This window comes from Microcaecilia unicolor, chromosome 4 (genome assembly GCF_901765095.1).
Source record: "Microcaecilia unicolor chromosome 4, aMicUni1.1, whole genome shotgun sequence".
Lineage (NCBI taxonomy): Eukaryota > Metazoa > Chordata > Amphibia > Gymnophiona > Siphonopidae > Microcaecilia > Microcaecilia unicolor.
The window spans coordinates 333,984,064-333,996,132 of record NC_044034.1 but is presented as its reverse complement, the minus strand read 5'-3'; the positions used below and the strand labels follow the sequence as shown (position 1 = coordinate 333,996,132).

General features: G+C 42.4%; 1 protein-coding gene across 3 annotated transcripts in view; it reads left to right on the top strand.

The window, feature by feature from the left end:
* Nucleotides 1-12,069, top strand: part of PEBP4 (phosphatidylethanolamine binding protein 4) — a 539,830-nt gene that overhangs the window by 188,894 nt on the left and 338,867 nt on the right. For all 3 annotated transcript variants that reach the window (XM_030202039.1, XM_030202037.1, XM_030202040.1), the window contains exon 4: nt 11,771-11,869. In XM_030202039.1, the coding sequence (XP_030057899.1) occupies nt 11,771-11,869 (99 nt within the window). The remainder of the gene's footprint in view (nt 1-11,770; nt 11,870-12,069) is intronic.

Sequence of the window (12,069 nt, the reverse complement as noted above, 5' to 3'; positions counted from 1 at the left end):
GTTACATGGAAATACTTTTAAAACAAATAGGAGGAAATATTTTTTCACTCAAAGAATAGTAAAGCTCTGGAACATGCTGTCGGAGGATGTGGTAACAGCGGTTAGTGTATCTAGGTTTAAAAAAGGTTTGGACAAGTTCCTAGAGGAAAAGATGGACATGGAGATGGACATTGAGATGGACATGGAGAAGCCACTGCTTTCCCCTGGATTGGAAGTATGGCATGCTGCTACTAATTGGGTTTCTGCCAGGTACTTGTTACCTGGATTGGCCACTGTTGGAAGCAGGATACTGGGCTAGATGGACCATTGGTCTGACCCAGCATGACTATTCTTATGTTCTTACATTCTAACACAAGCTTCAGGGAAAGAGGAGCTGTGTGGAACTAGGAAAGCAGGGAGCTGAATGAAAGGTTATGAAGAAGGTGAGAAAAGGCAGATGAAAAAGGCAGGAGAGGAGGGTGGGGTGGGGGTGGGGGAACTGGAAAGAAGTGACAAGAGAGAAACATTGGAGAGACAGGCTATGGAAAGAGAGACACGTGGAAGAAGGAGAAATTATAAAGAAATGAGAAAAAAATAGGAATATAATTATAATATGAGAAGCAATGTAAGGGCAGAGAAGAAACAGAAGACCAAAAACAAGTGGAGAGAGACAGTTGCTAAGTTAAACCACAGATGTGTTAGGTCAAGGATGGAGCAGCTGGTATTCTGTCCTTGTCCTCCAGCGCCGATGAATAAGTTGTTTTACTAGAAGGACATTGGGGAACTAAAGGGAGCTCTAGTAGCATGTGATAACATGGTATGAAAACTCTTTACAATTGTTCCTCTTTGGCAATTTTATTTTGCATACAACACAAACTTTTAACATTAACTCATAAAGTTTTGCACTTAGGAACCCCTGTGATTATAACATAGGCAGCCGAGACCCCTCGGGCCTACGGGTATTCGTGATATTGAAATAATAACAAGACACATGGTATTTTCTTAACTTGGCAGAACTTGGCCGCAGCTTTATTTTAAACACAAACGTCATAACCCTGGGTATACCCAAGCCAATCAAACTTCCGGCTTAGCAGCCAACCCAGTTCGCCGTCACAGCAAGACTGACCAATCTTATACAGAGCTCCCCACCGTACAGCAAGGGCACTCAACCGTAAGCGCAGCTATCCCAGCTGCCTAGCTTACACCATCAGGCTTGGGTACCCTGCCAAAGCTGCGACAAAATATATACATTACTTATCCATATAACATTGGGAGGGGGGCTGGGTGCATTCAGATGCCCGGACGCCAGAAGAGGACGTCCGGGCTCTGCCCAGGGGGTTTTAAACCCCTTTTCTCTCCGCCCTCCCCAGCGGGGTGCCTCTGAGCGGCGGGAACATGCCCATCGCGCTCCGCTCCACCCCGCTGGCCTTAGAGCGCATGCCTGTCGGGGCACAGCGCCATGTTAATGGCGGCTCCATGCACCCGAGGGGCACTGCGCCTTGCTTTTCAGGGGATAGAGTCTGGGTGGGGTCAGGAGTTACCCTGTTAAGAGTGTTAATCAGCAAAAAGACTGTCCCGACTTTATCTGGATTTGAATATCTCCAGTACCCAGATAAGTGCTATACCTGGATAGTCTTCACTGATGTCCAGGTATGACCTGGTGCTGAATATCAAAAAGCCCACAGCAGCCGATTTCTAAAAAAAAATGCTGACTGAGACCCAAAAGTGGAGAATCCAGGGCAGACAAAAGGAGAGATGACAGTATTAGGAAGTGATGTTTTATTGGTTTTTTTTTCAATTTAACCTAAAAGCAGAAGTCCTAGATCGGTGTTCACATTCTGAATCTTGTGTATTCTTTCCAAAATGCCTTCACTCCTTGAATATTACATAATCACCACTGCCACTAATATTTGGGAGACAGCTTCTTGTACTATCCCCTTGACCTTTCAAGTCTGACCTCTCACCATGCTCTGCACATGTTGCTCATCTCAGCTTTTTATAGGCCTCATGCAGTTGCAGCATTAATTCATAGGCTTGGAACATATGTTACTGCACCATTTCCAGCCACCAGCCTTTTTCTTGTTTCATTCCACACTTTGAAGAATGTTGTTACTTGCTTCACCTAACTCATGTTCATACTGAGTTCTGAGGCTGATATTCAAAAGTGCCTATGTGACCAGATTTAGATGCTATCACAAAGTGCTTCTATTTAAATTTCCCATCCTGCAGAGTCATAACATTTGGCTACATAAGTGCCTATCCTGCAAAAGTTATCCATTTAAAGTGGGGTGGGATAGTAGGCCTGCTGAGACCAGGGCCAGTAAGTTGCACAGACAACAATGATATTCATCCACTTTCCTGGATAACTTATCTGTTTAAGTCTGAATGCAGTACTAGCAGGTCTAACTTTATACAGATATGTCATTATTAAGTTAGGACTCTATTATGTTTGGCTTTTTATTATGTATTTTTTAGTTGTAATCCACTCAGAATTACTAATATTATGCGGAATATAAGTATTTTAAATAAATAAATAAATATTTTCCTTAGTTACTTTGAAAGAGAGAAAGGAGAGGAACTCTAAATCATTAATTTTCACAAAAGGTACCAGATTGAGGCTTCTCCCTTACTACTACTTACTACTACTACTACTTAACATTTCTAAAGCGCTACTAGGGTTACGCAGCGCTGTACAATTTAACAAAGAGGGACTGTCCCTGCTCAAAGAGCTTACAATCTAAGAGATAAGTGAACAGTCAGTCCGATAGGGGCAGTCAAATTGGGGCAGCCTGGATTTAATGAAGGTAAGAGTTAGGTGCCAAACGCAGCATTGAAGAGGTGGGTTTTAAGCAAAGACTTGAAGATGGGCAGGGAGGGGGCTTGGCATAAGGGCTCAGGAAGGTTGTTCCAAGCATAGGGTGAGGCGAGGCAGAATGAGCGGAGCCTAGAGTTGGCGGTGGTGGAGAAGGGTACAGAGAGGAGGGATTTGTCCTGTGAACAGAGGTTACGGGCAGGAACGTAAGGGGAGATGAGGGTAGAAAGGTAGTGAGGGGCAGCAGACTGAATGCATTTGTAGGTAAGAAGGAGAAGCTTGAATTGAATGCAGTATCTGATTGGAAGCCAGTGAAGTGACCTGAGGAGAGGGGTGATATGAGTATATCGGTTCTGGCGGAATATGAGACGTGCAGCAGAGTTCTGAACAGATTGAAGGGGGGATAGATGGCTAAGTGGGAGGCCGGTGAGAAGTAAGTTGCAATAGCCAAGGCGAGAGTTCGGGTGGTGTGTTCAGAGAGAAAGGGCGAATTTTGCTGATGTTAAAGAGGAAGAAGCGACAGGTCTTGGCTATCTGTTGGATATGCGCAGAGAAGGAGAGGGAGGAGTCAAAGATGACTCCGAGGTTGCGGGCAGATGAGACGGGGAGGATGAGGGTGTTATCAACTGAGATAGAAAGTGGAGGAAGAGGAGACGTGGGTTTTGGTGGAAAGACGATGAGCTCAGTCTTGGACATGTTCAGTTTCAGGTGGCAGTTGGACATCCAGGCGGCAATGTCGGATAAGCAGGCTGATACCTTTGCTTGGGTCTCTGCGGTAATGTCTGGTGTGAAGAGATACAGTTGGGTGTCATCAGCATAGAGATGATACTGGAAACCATGAGATGAGATCAGGGAGCCCAGGGAAGAGGTGTAGATTGAGAAGAGAAGGGGTCCAAGGACAGATCCCTGGGGGACACCAACAGATAGGGGGATAGGGGTGGAGGAGGATCCATGAGAGTGAACTCTGAAGGTGCGGTGGGAGAGATATGAGGAGAACCAGGAGAGGACAGAGCCCTGGAACCCAAATGAGGACAGTGTGGCAAGAGGTAAATCATGATTGACAGTGTCAAAAGCGGCGGATAGATCAAGGAGGATGAGGATGGAGTAGTGGCCTCTGGATTTGGCAAGGAACAGGTCATTGCAGACTTTAGAGAGTGCTGTTTCTGTCGAGTGAAGAGGGCGAAAACCGGATTGAAGTGGATCGAGGATGGCATGAGAGGAGAGAAAATCAAGGCAGCAGCTGTGAACGGGCCCGCTCAAGTATTTTGGAGAGGAAGGGTAAGAGGGAGATGGTGCGGTAGTTGGAGGGACAGGTAGGGTCAAGTGATGGTTTTTTGAGGAGAGGTGTGACTACGGCATGCTTGAAGGTGTCAGGGACAGTTGTAGTGGAGAGAGAGAGGTTGAGGATATGACAGATGGAGGGGGTGACAGTATGAGAGATGATGTTAAGTAAGTTGGTGGGGATGGGATCAGAAGAGCAGGTGGTGCATTTCGAGGAGGAAAGAAGGCGAGCGGTTTCCTCCTCGGTGATGACAGGGAAGGAGGAGAAAAAGGCCTGGGTTGGTTGGTTAAGGGAGAGGGTTGAAGGGTGAAGAAGAGATGGCTTGGTAGTGAACTCAAGGTTGATCTTACAATAAGTTGCCAACAAAACTAATGGCACCTAAGCATGGTTATAATTCAAACATTTTTATTAACCAATAACATGTTCAAACTTCAAGTACAGACATTGTAGTGCAACACAAGTAAAAATCTGTATATACCCTCCCCATCCCTATCCCATTCCTCCCCTCCCGTATGGGCAACAACAGTACATTATATGTAATCTGCAAGTCATTCAAGTAATTGCTAATGGTTTGGTCATAAATTCAGCAATTGACTCCAGGCTATGGGATTCAAGGTGTTCCAAAAGGGAGCCTAGCATTGTTGAAACTGTTAGCCTGTGGGAGAAGAAATGTCTTGAATCCCCATGCGTTCCATGTGCAATAGGGAAATCATGCGTGTGCGCCATTGTTGAGTTGAGGGACCCTTGTAAGATAACCATTCAGCCAGAATAACTTATTTAGATACTGTGGTGGTTTTTGTCACAAATACTGTAAATCCACATGGTGTCGAAGGACCCAGATTTGAGCATCCAAATTAGAGCGCAGGATCGTAATGCCATCCTGTTTTCCACATTCGCCCTGAGCGTTGTTATAAAACTGCTGTTGGCATTGTGTTTTTTCAGGAAAGGAGATATATTGATTCGTTCTCCAGAGAGTAGCACTCCAAAACTGTGCAATAAAATGTGTGGTGGCTGGCTAGCTTACTCTTGCTGTGACTATTAGAGAGGCAGAAAAGATGAGGGCTGCACTGGCAAGATATGAACTCTCTATGTGGAAGTCTCCAGATTCCCATTGAGCTGCTGGCGTCGAAGAGAATGGTTTTCTTATTGAACCAAAACTGGTGTAAGACATCTTTCTCAGACTTGTCCAAAAATTGTGTTCTGGCCTTATATATCTCCAGAGGTACCCCTCCTCCTGTTCTGCCTCTTCTTTCTCCAAAGCATATTCCACAGAATCTACCCATTCACATCACATATAGCTGCTGAAGGATCAACTACCAAAATCATTCAGACTGTACCCAAATAGCCTGTGTGCGCACACACACACATATTATGCCCCTCACAAACAAAGGGAAGGTAGAGTAACAGAACAGAAATGTCATGAACAACTTGCATTAAATGCAAGCACTAACTACCAGCTCAGCCACCAGGTCCCAGGAGACAAGGGAGTTTAACTTAAATAAATTAATATAGCATGTGTAACGGTGTGCATCCAGGTTCAACATGCATGTTTACTTCAAGTCCTGAAAACACCCATTTTTTCCATACTTATATTTAGCTGTTATCCCCGCAGCATGTGCTATTTCCCACCTTTTGAAAATTCAGTTGATCAGCATAAGTAATTATATGTGTATACTACAATTTTATATGCTTAAAACCTGACTAAGTCATAAAATATTACCCCAAAATGTCTACAACACCTGCTTTAGGGCCTCTTTATCAAGCCACAGTAGCAGCTCCTGGTGCATTAATGCCGACAAAGCCCATTCACTTTGAATGAGCTCCGTTGGCATTGCCACATGGGAACCGCTAGTGCAGCTTGATAAAAGAGGCGCTTAGAGATTTCTCTCATAAGATCCTTCCCCAAAGGTTTGGAGGCTAGATGAATATATAGATATCTGCAATATTCAGTAACCCAGCTGCCTAATAGTGAAATGTTTTCTCCAATTTTATGCTGATTAAGCAAAGGGAGCCTCCACAAGACTAACCTAAGGAGATCCCTGATCATAATATATCGGTTCCAAAACCCTCTGCCTTGGAAGCAATCCTACATGGTGATTTGGTTTCGCTAGGGTTAGAGGAATATATAATCCTCTAGAATTAGAAATAGAGGCAAGTTTGAAACTTATGCAAATAGAAGCTTCCTACGGCACCTTCCAAATCATGCATCAGAGCACGAAAACCAGATCTTCTAAGGGAACGGTGAAATCTGTTGTTTGTGAATGGAAGAACCCACGCAGAGTGCCCAAAACACAGCCCATTTCTGGTTGGAATCAATGTGTATGAAGCAAACCTCCCCCTCAGACCTGGACAAATTGAAGTCTAGATCTGTGAACCAAGGCAGAGACTATTTTGGTTCCAGTCAAATACTGTTGGAATTGATGGAGTCATGCCATGTAGGTTGCCCTGTGTGTTGCCAATTACAGTGTTTGCTGCATTAGTGCTGGCCATGAACTGCACCCTGTGTTTATTCTGCACTTGCGATGATGCTCACAATCAAATCTTAGCAAAAAATAAAAAGAATCCTGGAATATGTTCCCAATACAGTCATAATTAGGGGGCGGAAACAGATGGGGAATTTTAATAGATGGATTAAAACAATATGGCCGTTAACTCATAGTGTGCCTCTCACACAGCCAGTGTACTAATTTTCAGTGCAGGCTAGGATATTATAAACAGGGATAGGAACTCTGAAAGACGGCTGAGGGAGAGGAATTGAGGGGCAGGACATCTGAAGGGCAATTAAAAAATCTGAGAAAGGATGTGAAAGAAGGGATACCCTGGGGCATAATGGTTGAAGGAGAGGAGCCCTAAGATAAGATACTCAGTAAGGAGGAATCCAGGAGAATTTTGGAACAGGACCTCTGAAGGATAGGAGCTGTGAGGCAGGGTACACAGAGGGCGAAGGAAAGGAATCCTGGGCACGACACATGAAAGGCACAAGAGGTGAACCAGGATAGCTAAAGGAATTGAACTCAAGGCCAACTGATAGAAACGAAGTAATTGAGGGAAAGAGGAATGTAAGTTAAAATGCCCAGTGAAGGAGAACTTCTGGAGAAAGATGATTCAAAAGGAAGAATCCTGAGTTTGAATGGCAAAAAGAGATCTAGAGAGAGAAGCATGCTATTTGGAGCTCTGAGAATGAGAGTGTGGATATAGCTCTGGACAGAGTGGCATTCCACATAGAGCAGGGGACCCCCAGCCAGTCATGTTTTAAGGATATCTGTAATGAACATCCATGAGAAAGATCTGCATGCATTTCCTCCATTGCATGAAAATTGTTCTCATACATATTCATTATGGATATCATGAAATCCTATTGGCTAAGGGTCCTCCAGAACAGGTTTGGGAACAACTGATGTAGAACGTTTGAAATGGAAAGCAAATTGATATGGATCCAGGGAGAGGGAGCATCCTATATCCAACTCTGAAGGGTGGCGAGAAGTATGTATCCTACAGTGTGCTCTGGAAGTGGGGTCACGTGTAGTTCTGGAGATGAGATACAGTATATTAGGGAGAGCTCTCTCTTGCGGTGTCTTGTTTTCTGGGGCATTTCTCCTTTGAAAGACCTATACTCTGTAACTCTGTGCTCCTGGTAATGCAGCATATCATCTAGCAGTCCTAAGTGAAGATGCTCTTACTTCACTGACTTACGTGCATAATCTAAAAATCTACCTGACAGATAAACCTACTACTAGACTTCAAATCCAGGTGCAGGAGTCCCTGTATTCATTTTTAATTTATGGATTTGGAAGTTGATATTTTAAGATAGAAAGTACCAGCAATATATAAAGCATCAAATCCAAATGAAATCAGTATACCAATATGTGTTACTAGATGTTTTAAGGTTGACCCAGGCAAACATGAATATGCTAATGGAAAAAATCATCCATCTAAATGCTCTTTGATTGTATAAAGGGCTAGATTCTATCCATGGCACCGGAAAAACCCCACTGAGCGCTATTCTGTAAGCCATGCCTAAAATTAGGCGCGGCTTATATTTATTTATTTATTTGTTACACTTATACCCCACGCTTTCCCACTCATAGCAGGTTCAGTGCGGCTTACATAGTGGTAGGTTTTTAAAAACTGTTTGTGTAGTAGAATGAATATTATAGTGCATGTGAGATGAACAGGGGAAGGGGTAGTATTGGCGGGGGATAGAGTGGAATACCACAGTCCTGGGGGTTGAGCTTAAATTTAGGCACGTCCATTTGTTTGACTGCAACAGTGGATGTGTCTAGCAATTGAGTCCACTACTGATATGTGCATGAGTACAGACAGACAGACACACACACGCATGTACACAGTGGCAGATTTATACACCCAGCTGCCCCTAATCATGTGGAGAGCCATCTTCAAGTAAGAGGATGCAGCTGATGATGTAAAAACAAGTGACTCACACAGCAGACTAGCTGCCTGACTGGGTGCTTCGCACATGGACATGTGCCTACATTCCCTATTGGTATGGTAAATCCCCATGCACACATACCTGCAAGCTGTATATTTGCATGTATTTATGCGCATCTGTATACACATTTACTGTAATACAGTTTTTTCAACCCTCGCTTTCAACATCAACAGGGGTGCAAGAAACACACCCAGTGATATGAACAAATAAATACACATGATCTGATGCATTCTTGATTTACGTGAATTACAAGCTGAAATATGAAAATAGTCGTTTGTCCTTTTACTATTATACCGATATTATCCTTTCTATTCCCTTTCTTCCCTAGAGTTTTCCTGTAGTGAAGGAAAGGCTCATGTAGCAGCAATTATTTCAGGGAACAGATGGAATGAAGAGCAGAAAGTCTGTTAATAGTAATCGAGCTGCCGCATGTTAACCTGGGCAGGAGCATACTATGGTGGTCCCATGACTACACGTTCTGTTATCACCAGCTGGGCATTTCAGGGGAAATGAATGATCCACATACACAGCAATCGCCCTCTTTTTCATCTAGAGCAAGGGTCTTACCCTCCTTACATACTGGGAAGAGGAGGTTTTTTTTTTGCTGTTTCCTATGTCATAAAAAGGCAGATTTTTTTTGTTCTGTTTACATCCTATCAAAGGCAATACTTACTACTTGCAGGGTACAGAGAGACTGTGGTGCATCTGTTCTTGTAAATCCTCACTTTTTTTTGTTTCTCAGTTGTAATACAGAGTTCTAGGAGACATTTTAGTCCTGGATGAAAGTGGATTTTTTTCAAGTCTATGATACTTTTAGGTAGACCAATATAATAACAACAAAATCCATGTTCTCCAGTTTGGCCATGGTTCAAAAAATGTTGAAGCATGGAATGGTTGGCGTTGCTGTGAAGACACATTTTTCTAAATGTCTTCTGTTTGGAAAATGTGGATGTAGAAGCATATGTGAGATAAGAGTCTTCTTTGCCTTTGTAGCATGCCACTTCTGTTTCTTTGTACAATGATTTTCAGTGTTTTGTTTCATGATTCATTACAACGTACAGTCTTACAAGATGTTCCCCTTGAGTACAGGAAAGGATTATTGTATTAAAAGGCAGAAATAAACAGGTGTGTGGTTTCTCAGCCTCATAGGAACGCAGTAAGGGGAAGCTTTCGTGAAATCATACCTATCCGTCAAAGTAATGTCTCTTTTTACTATATAAGGATATCATTATCAAAGCAAAACAAATTTGCTCTTAACTGGATCACATTAGGTAAACTAGGCGGTTGCTTAGGATGGCAAAGAGTAGCTCAGTTAAAGCAAAAGAGCAGATCATGATTGCTAGATAACGCAAAGAACTGTCAGCATGTACTCTTATCCACAAGGAGGTGTGAGTAATTTTCAAATAATAACGTGTACGGAGCCAACTCTATCCCCTTATTTAAAACCTAGATCAATACCTCAGAATCAAAATGTCCACAGATCCAGGAAAATTAAAATAAATAATTAATTTGATATTGTTTCAAATTCAAATATTACATATATTAACCATTATTAATATGTAGTTAATTTTGACTAAATTATTTTTAGTGTGTGCTCAGATATCTACATTTACAGAACTTGTCTCTTTGAAGACTACCAGCAACCAATTTCCATCATAGCTCGGTCCTATGGATTCAACCAATAGATTGGTATTCAGCAATATAATAAAAATCAACTTTTCCATAAATACATATCAAGGAATAGCCTTTTGAATACTTAAACTTGTTTTTGTCTTGGCAACATGAAAATGCCAATATTGCCCATAGTGTTCTATTAAACTGAAGGCTGTTGGGCTGATCAATTCGTCTTTATCAAAATAACTCCGTTATCGCAACCATTCCAACTGGGGTCCCAGTTTCACCTTTATCGGAGATTCTTCATTTAATAGTGGTTGGGATGACATTGACTCTTCATGAGATCAACCATGGATCTGTGGACATTTTAATTTTCAAATAGCCTAAGGGCCTTTTTATTAAGCCACGTAAGTGTCTACGCGCACCCAACACGCGCCAAAATGGAGTTACTGCCCGACTACCATGTAGCTCTTGCAGTAATTTCAGTTTTGGCACGCGTCTGAAAAATATTTTTTATTTTTGGGCACGCGTAATGGACACGCACCAAGTGGCATTTGGCGTGCGTAGGTCATTACCGCATGAGTCTTTACCTCTAGGTCAATGGCTGATGGTAAGGTCTCAGACCCAAAATGGATGCGCGGCAATTTTCATTTTGCCACACGTCCATTTTCAGCAAACATTTTTAAAAGGCCTTTTTACAGGCATGCTAAAAAAATGGATCGGCACACACCCAAAACCTGCACCTACACTACCGCAAGCCATTTTTCAGTGCGCCTTTGTAAAGAACCCCCTAGTTTCCTGGAGAGAGAGAGCGCCATTTTCCAGTTTTGGAGATTGCCCTTATTCCGTATCTACATACAAACTAACCCTTACTGTTTACTAAGCTTGGCTGCGCTGCAATGCCGACACAGCCCATTCAAAGCCGCTAGCATGGCTTAGTGAACAGGAGGGTAAGTTTAATATTTAAAAGTGTGATGCCCACTTTTGCATTTTTACAAGATTGTTCTCGAATGGGTGATATTGGGGATAATCGTGATTGTTGACTTTAATAATGAAAATCTGAGACGGGGCCTAGCGGCATGAAAGATAACCGGGAGGGGCTGAAAGTTTGCCTGTGATGTCTAATAACCTTGAACCAGCCCTGATTCTGTCAGTTTAACTAATCTCTTTGCAGGTTTTGATACCTTTCAGTTTCAGTACCTAGCATGAATTTTCCCAGTGAAACTTGTGAAGAGTTTCCATTTAAAAATATACTTGCAAGTCTCAAATCAAGAAAGTGAAGGCAGGCTGTCAAGGTACCACTCTAAACCACCCTTTTTTTTAATTTTTAATTTTTTACCTGGCGTGTGAAATCTTTCATCTTGCCAGGTCAAGCTCACTGAGGAACTATGTGAAAGGAAGATGAGGTAGGGAAGTAGAGGATAGTGATTCCTGTGTTTAGAATGGGTTCATAGAAAATTGCAGATAGTTGTCGTTAGTTACATAGTCAGGTTTTAACAATTAAAAAAGTACTCGACTATCGTGTTATACAGGTGAAGCAAGTACAGTGATCATTGTTCAAAAAATTATGTGTACATATGCCTTAAATTACATAAAAATAGACCTGAATTTTAAAGTGTTTGTTGTTTTCTAGGATGAGAACTATGTGTTGATTATGATGGATCCAGATGCTCCAAGCAGTGCTGATCCCAAATTTCAGAATTGGAGACACTGGTTGGTCAGAGACATAAGGGTAAGTATTGATGGGTTTTTCTCTTCCTCAGCTATTGGAGTCTCATTGGTACTGGAGCCCACAAGCTCTGAAGATGTTATCTGCAGCATATAAGGGTGTCCTATTTAGCTTATGGGGCAGACTTTTTGTGGCCTATAGCACTGACATATAATTATCGGGGTTGATATTCAAAGTGATTTAACTAGCTAGAAACAGCACCT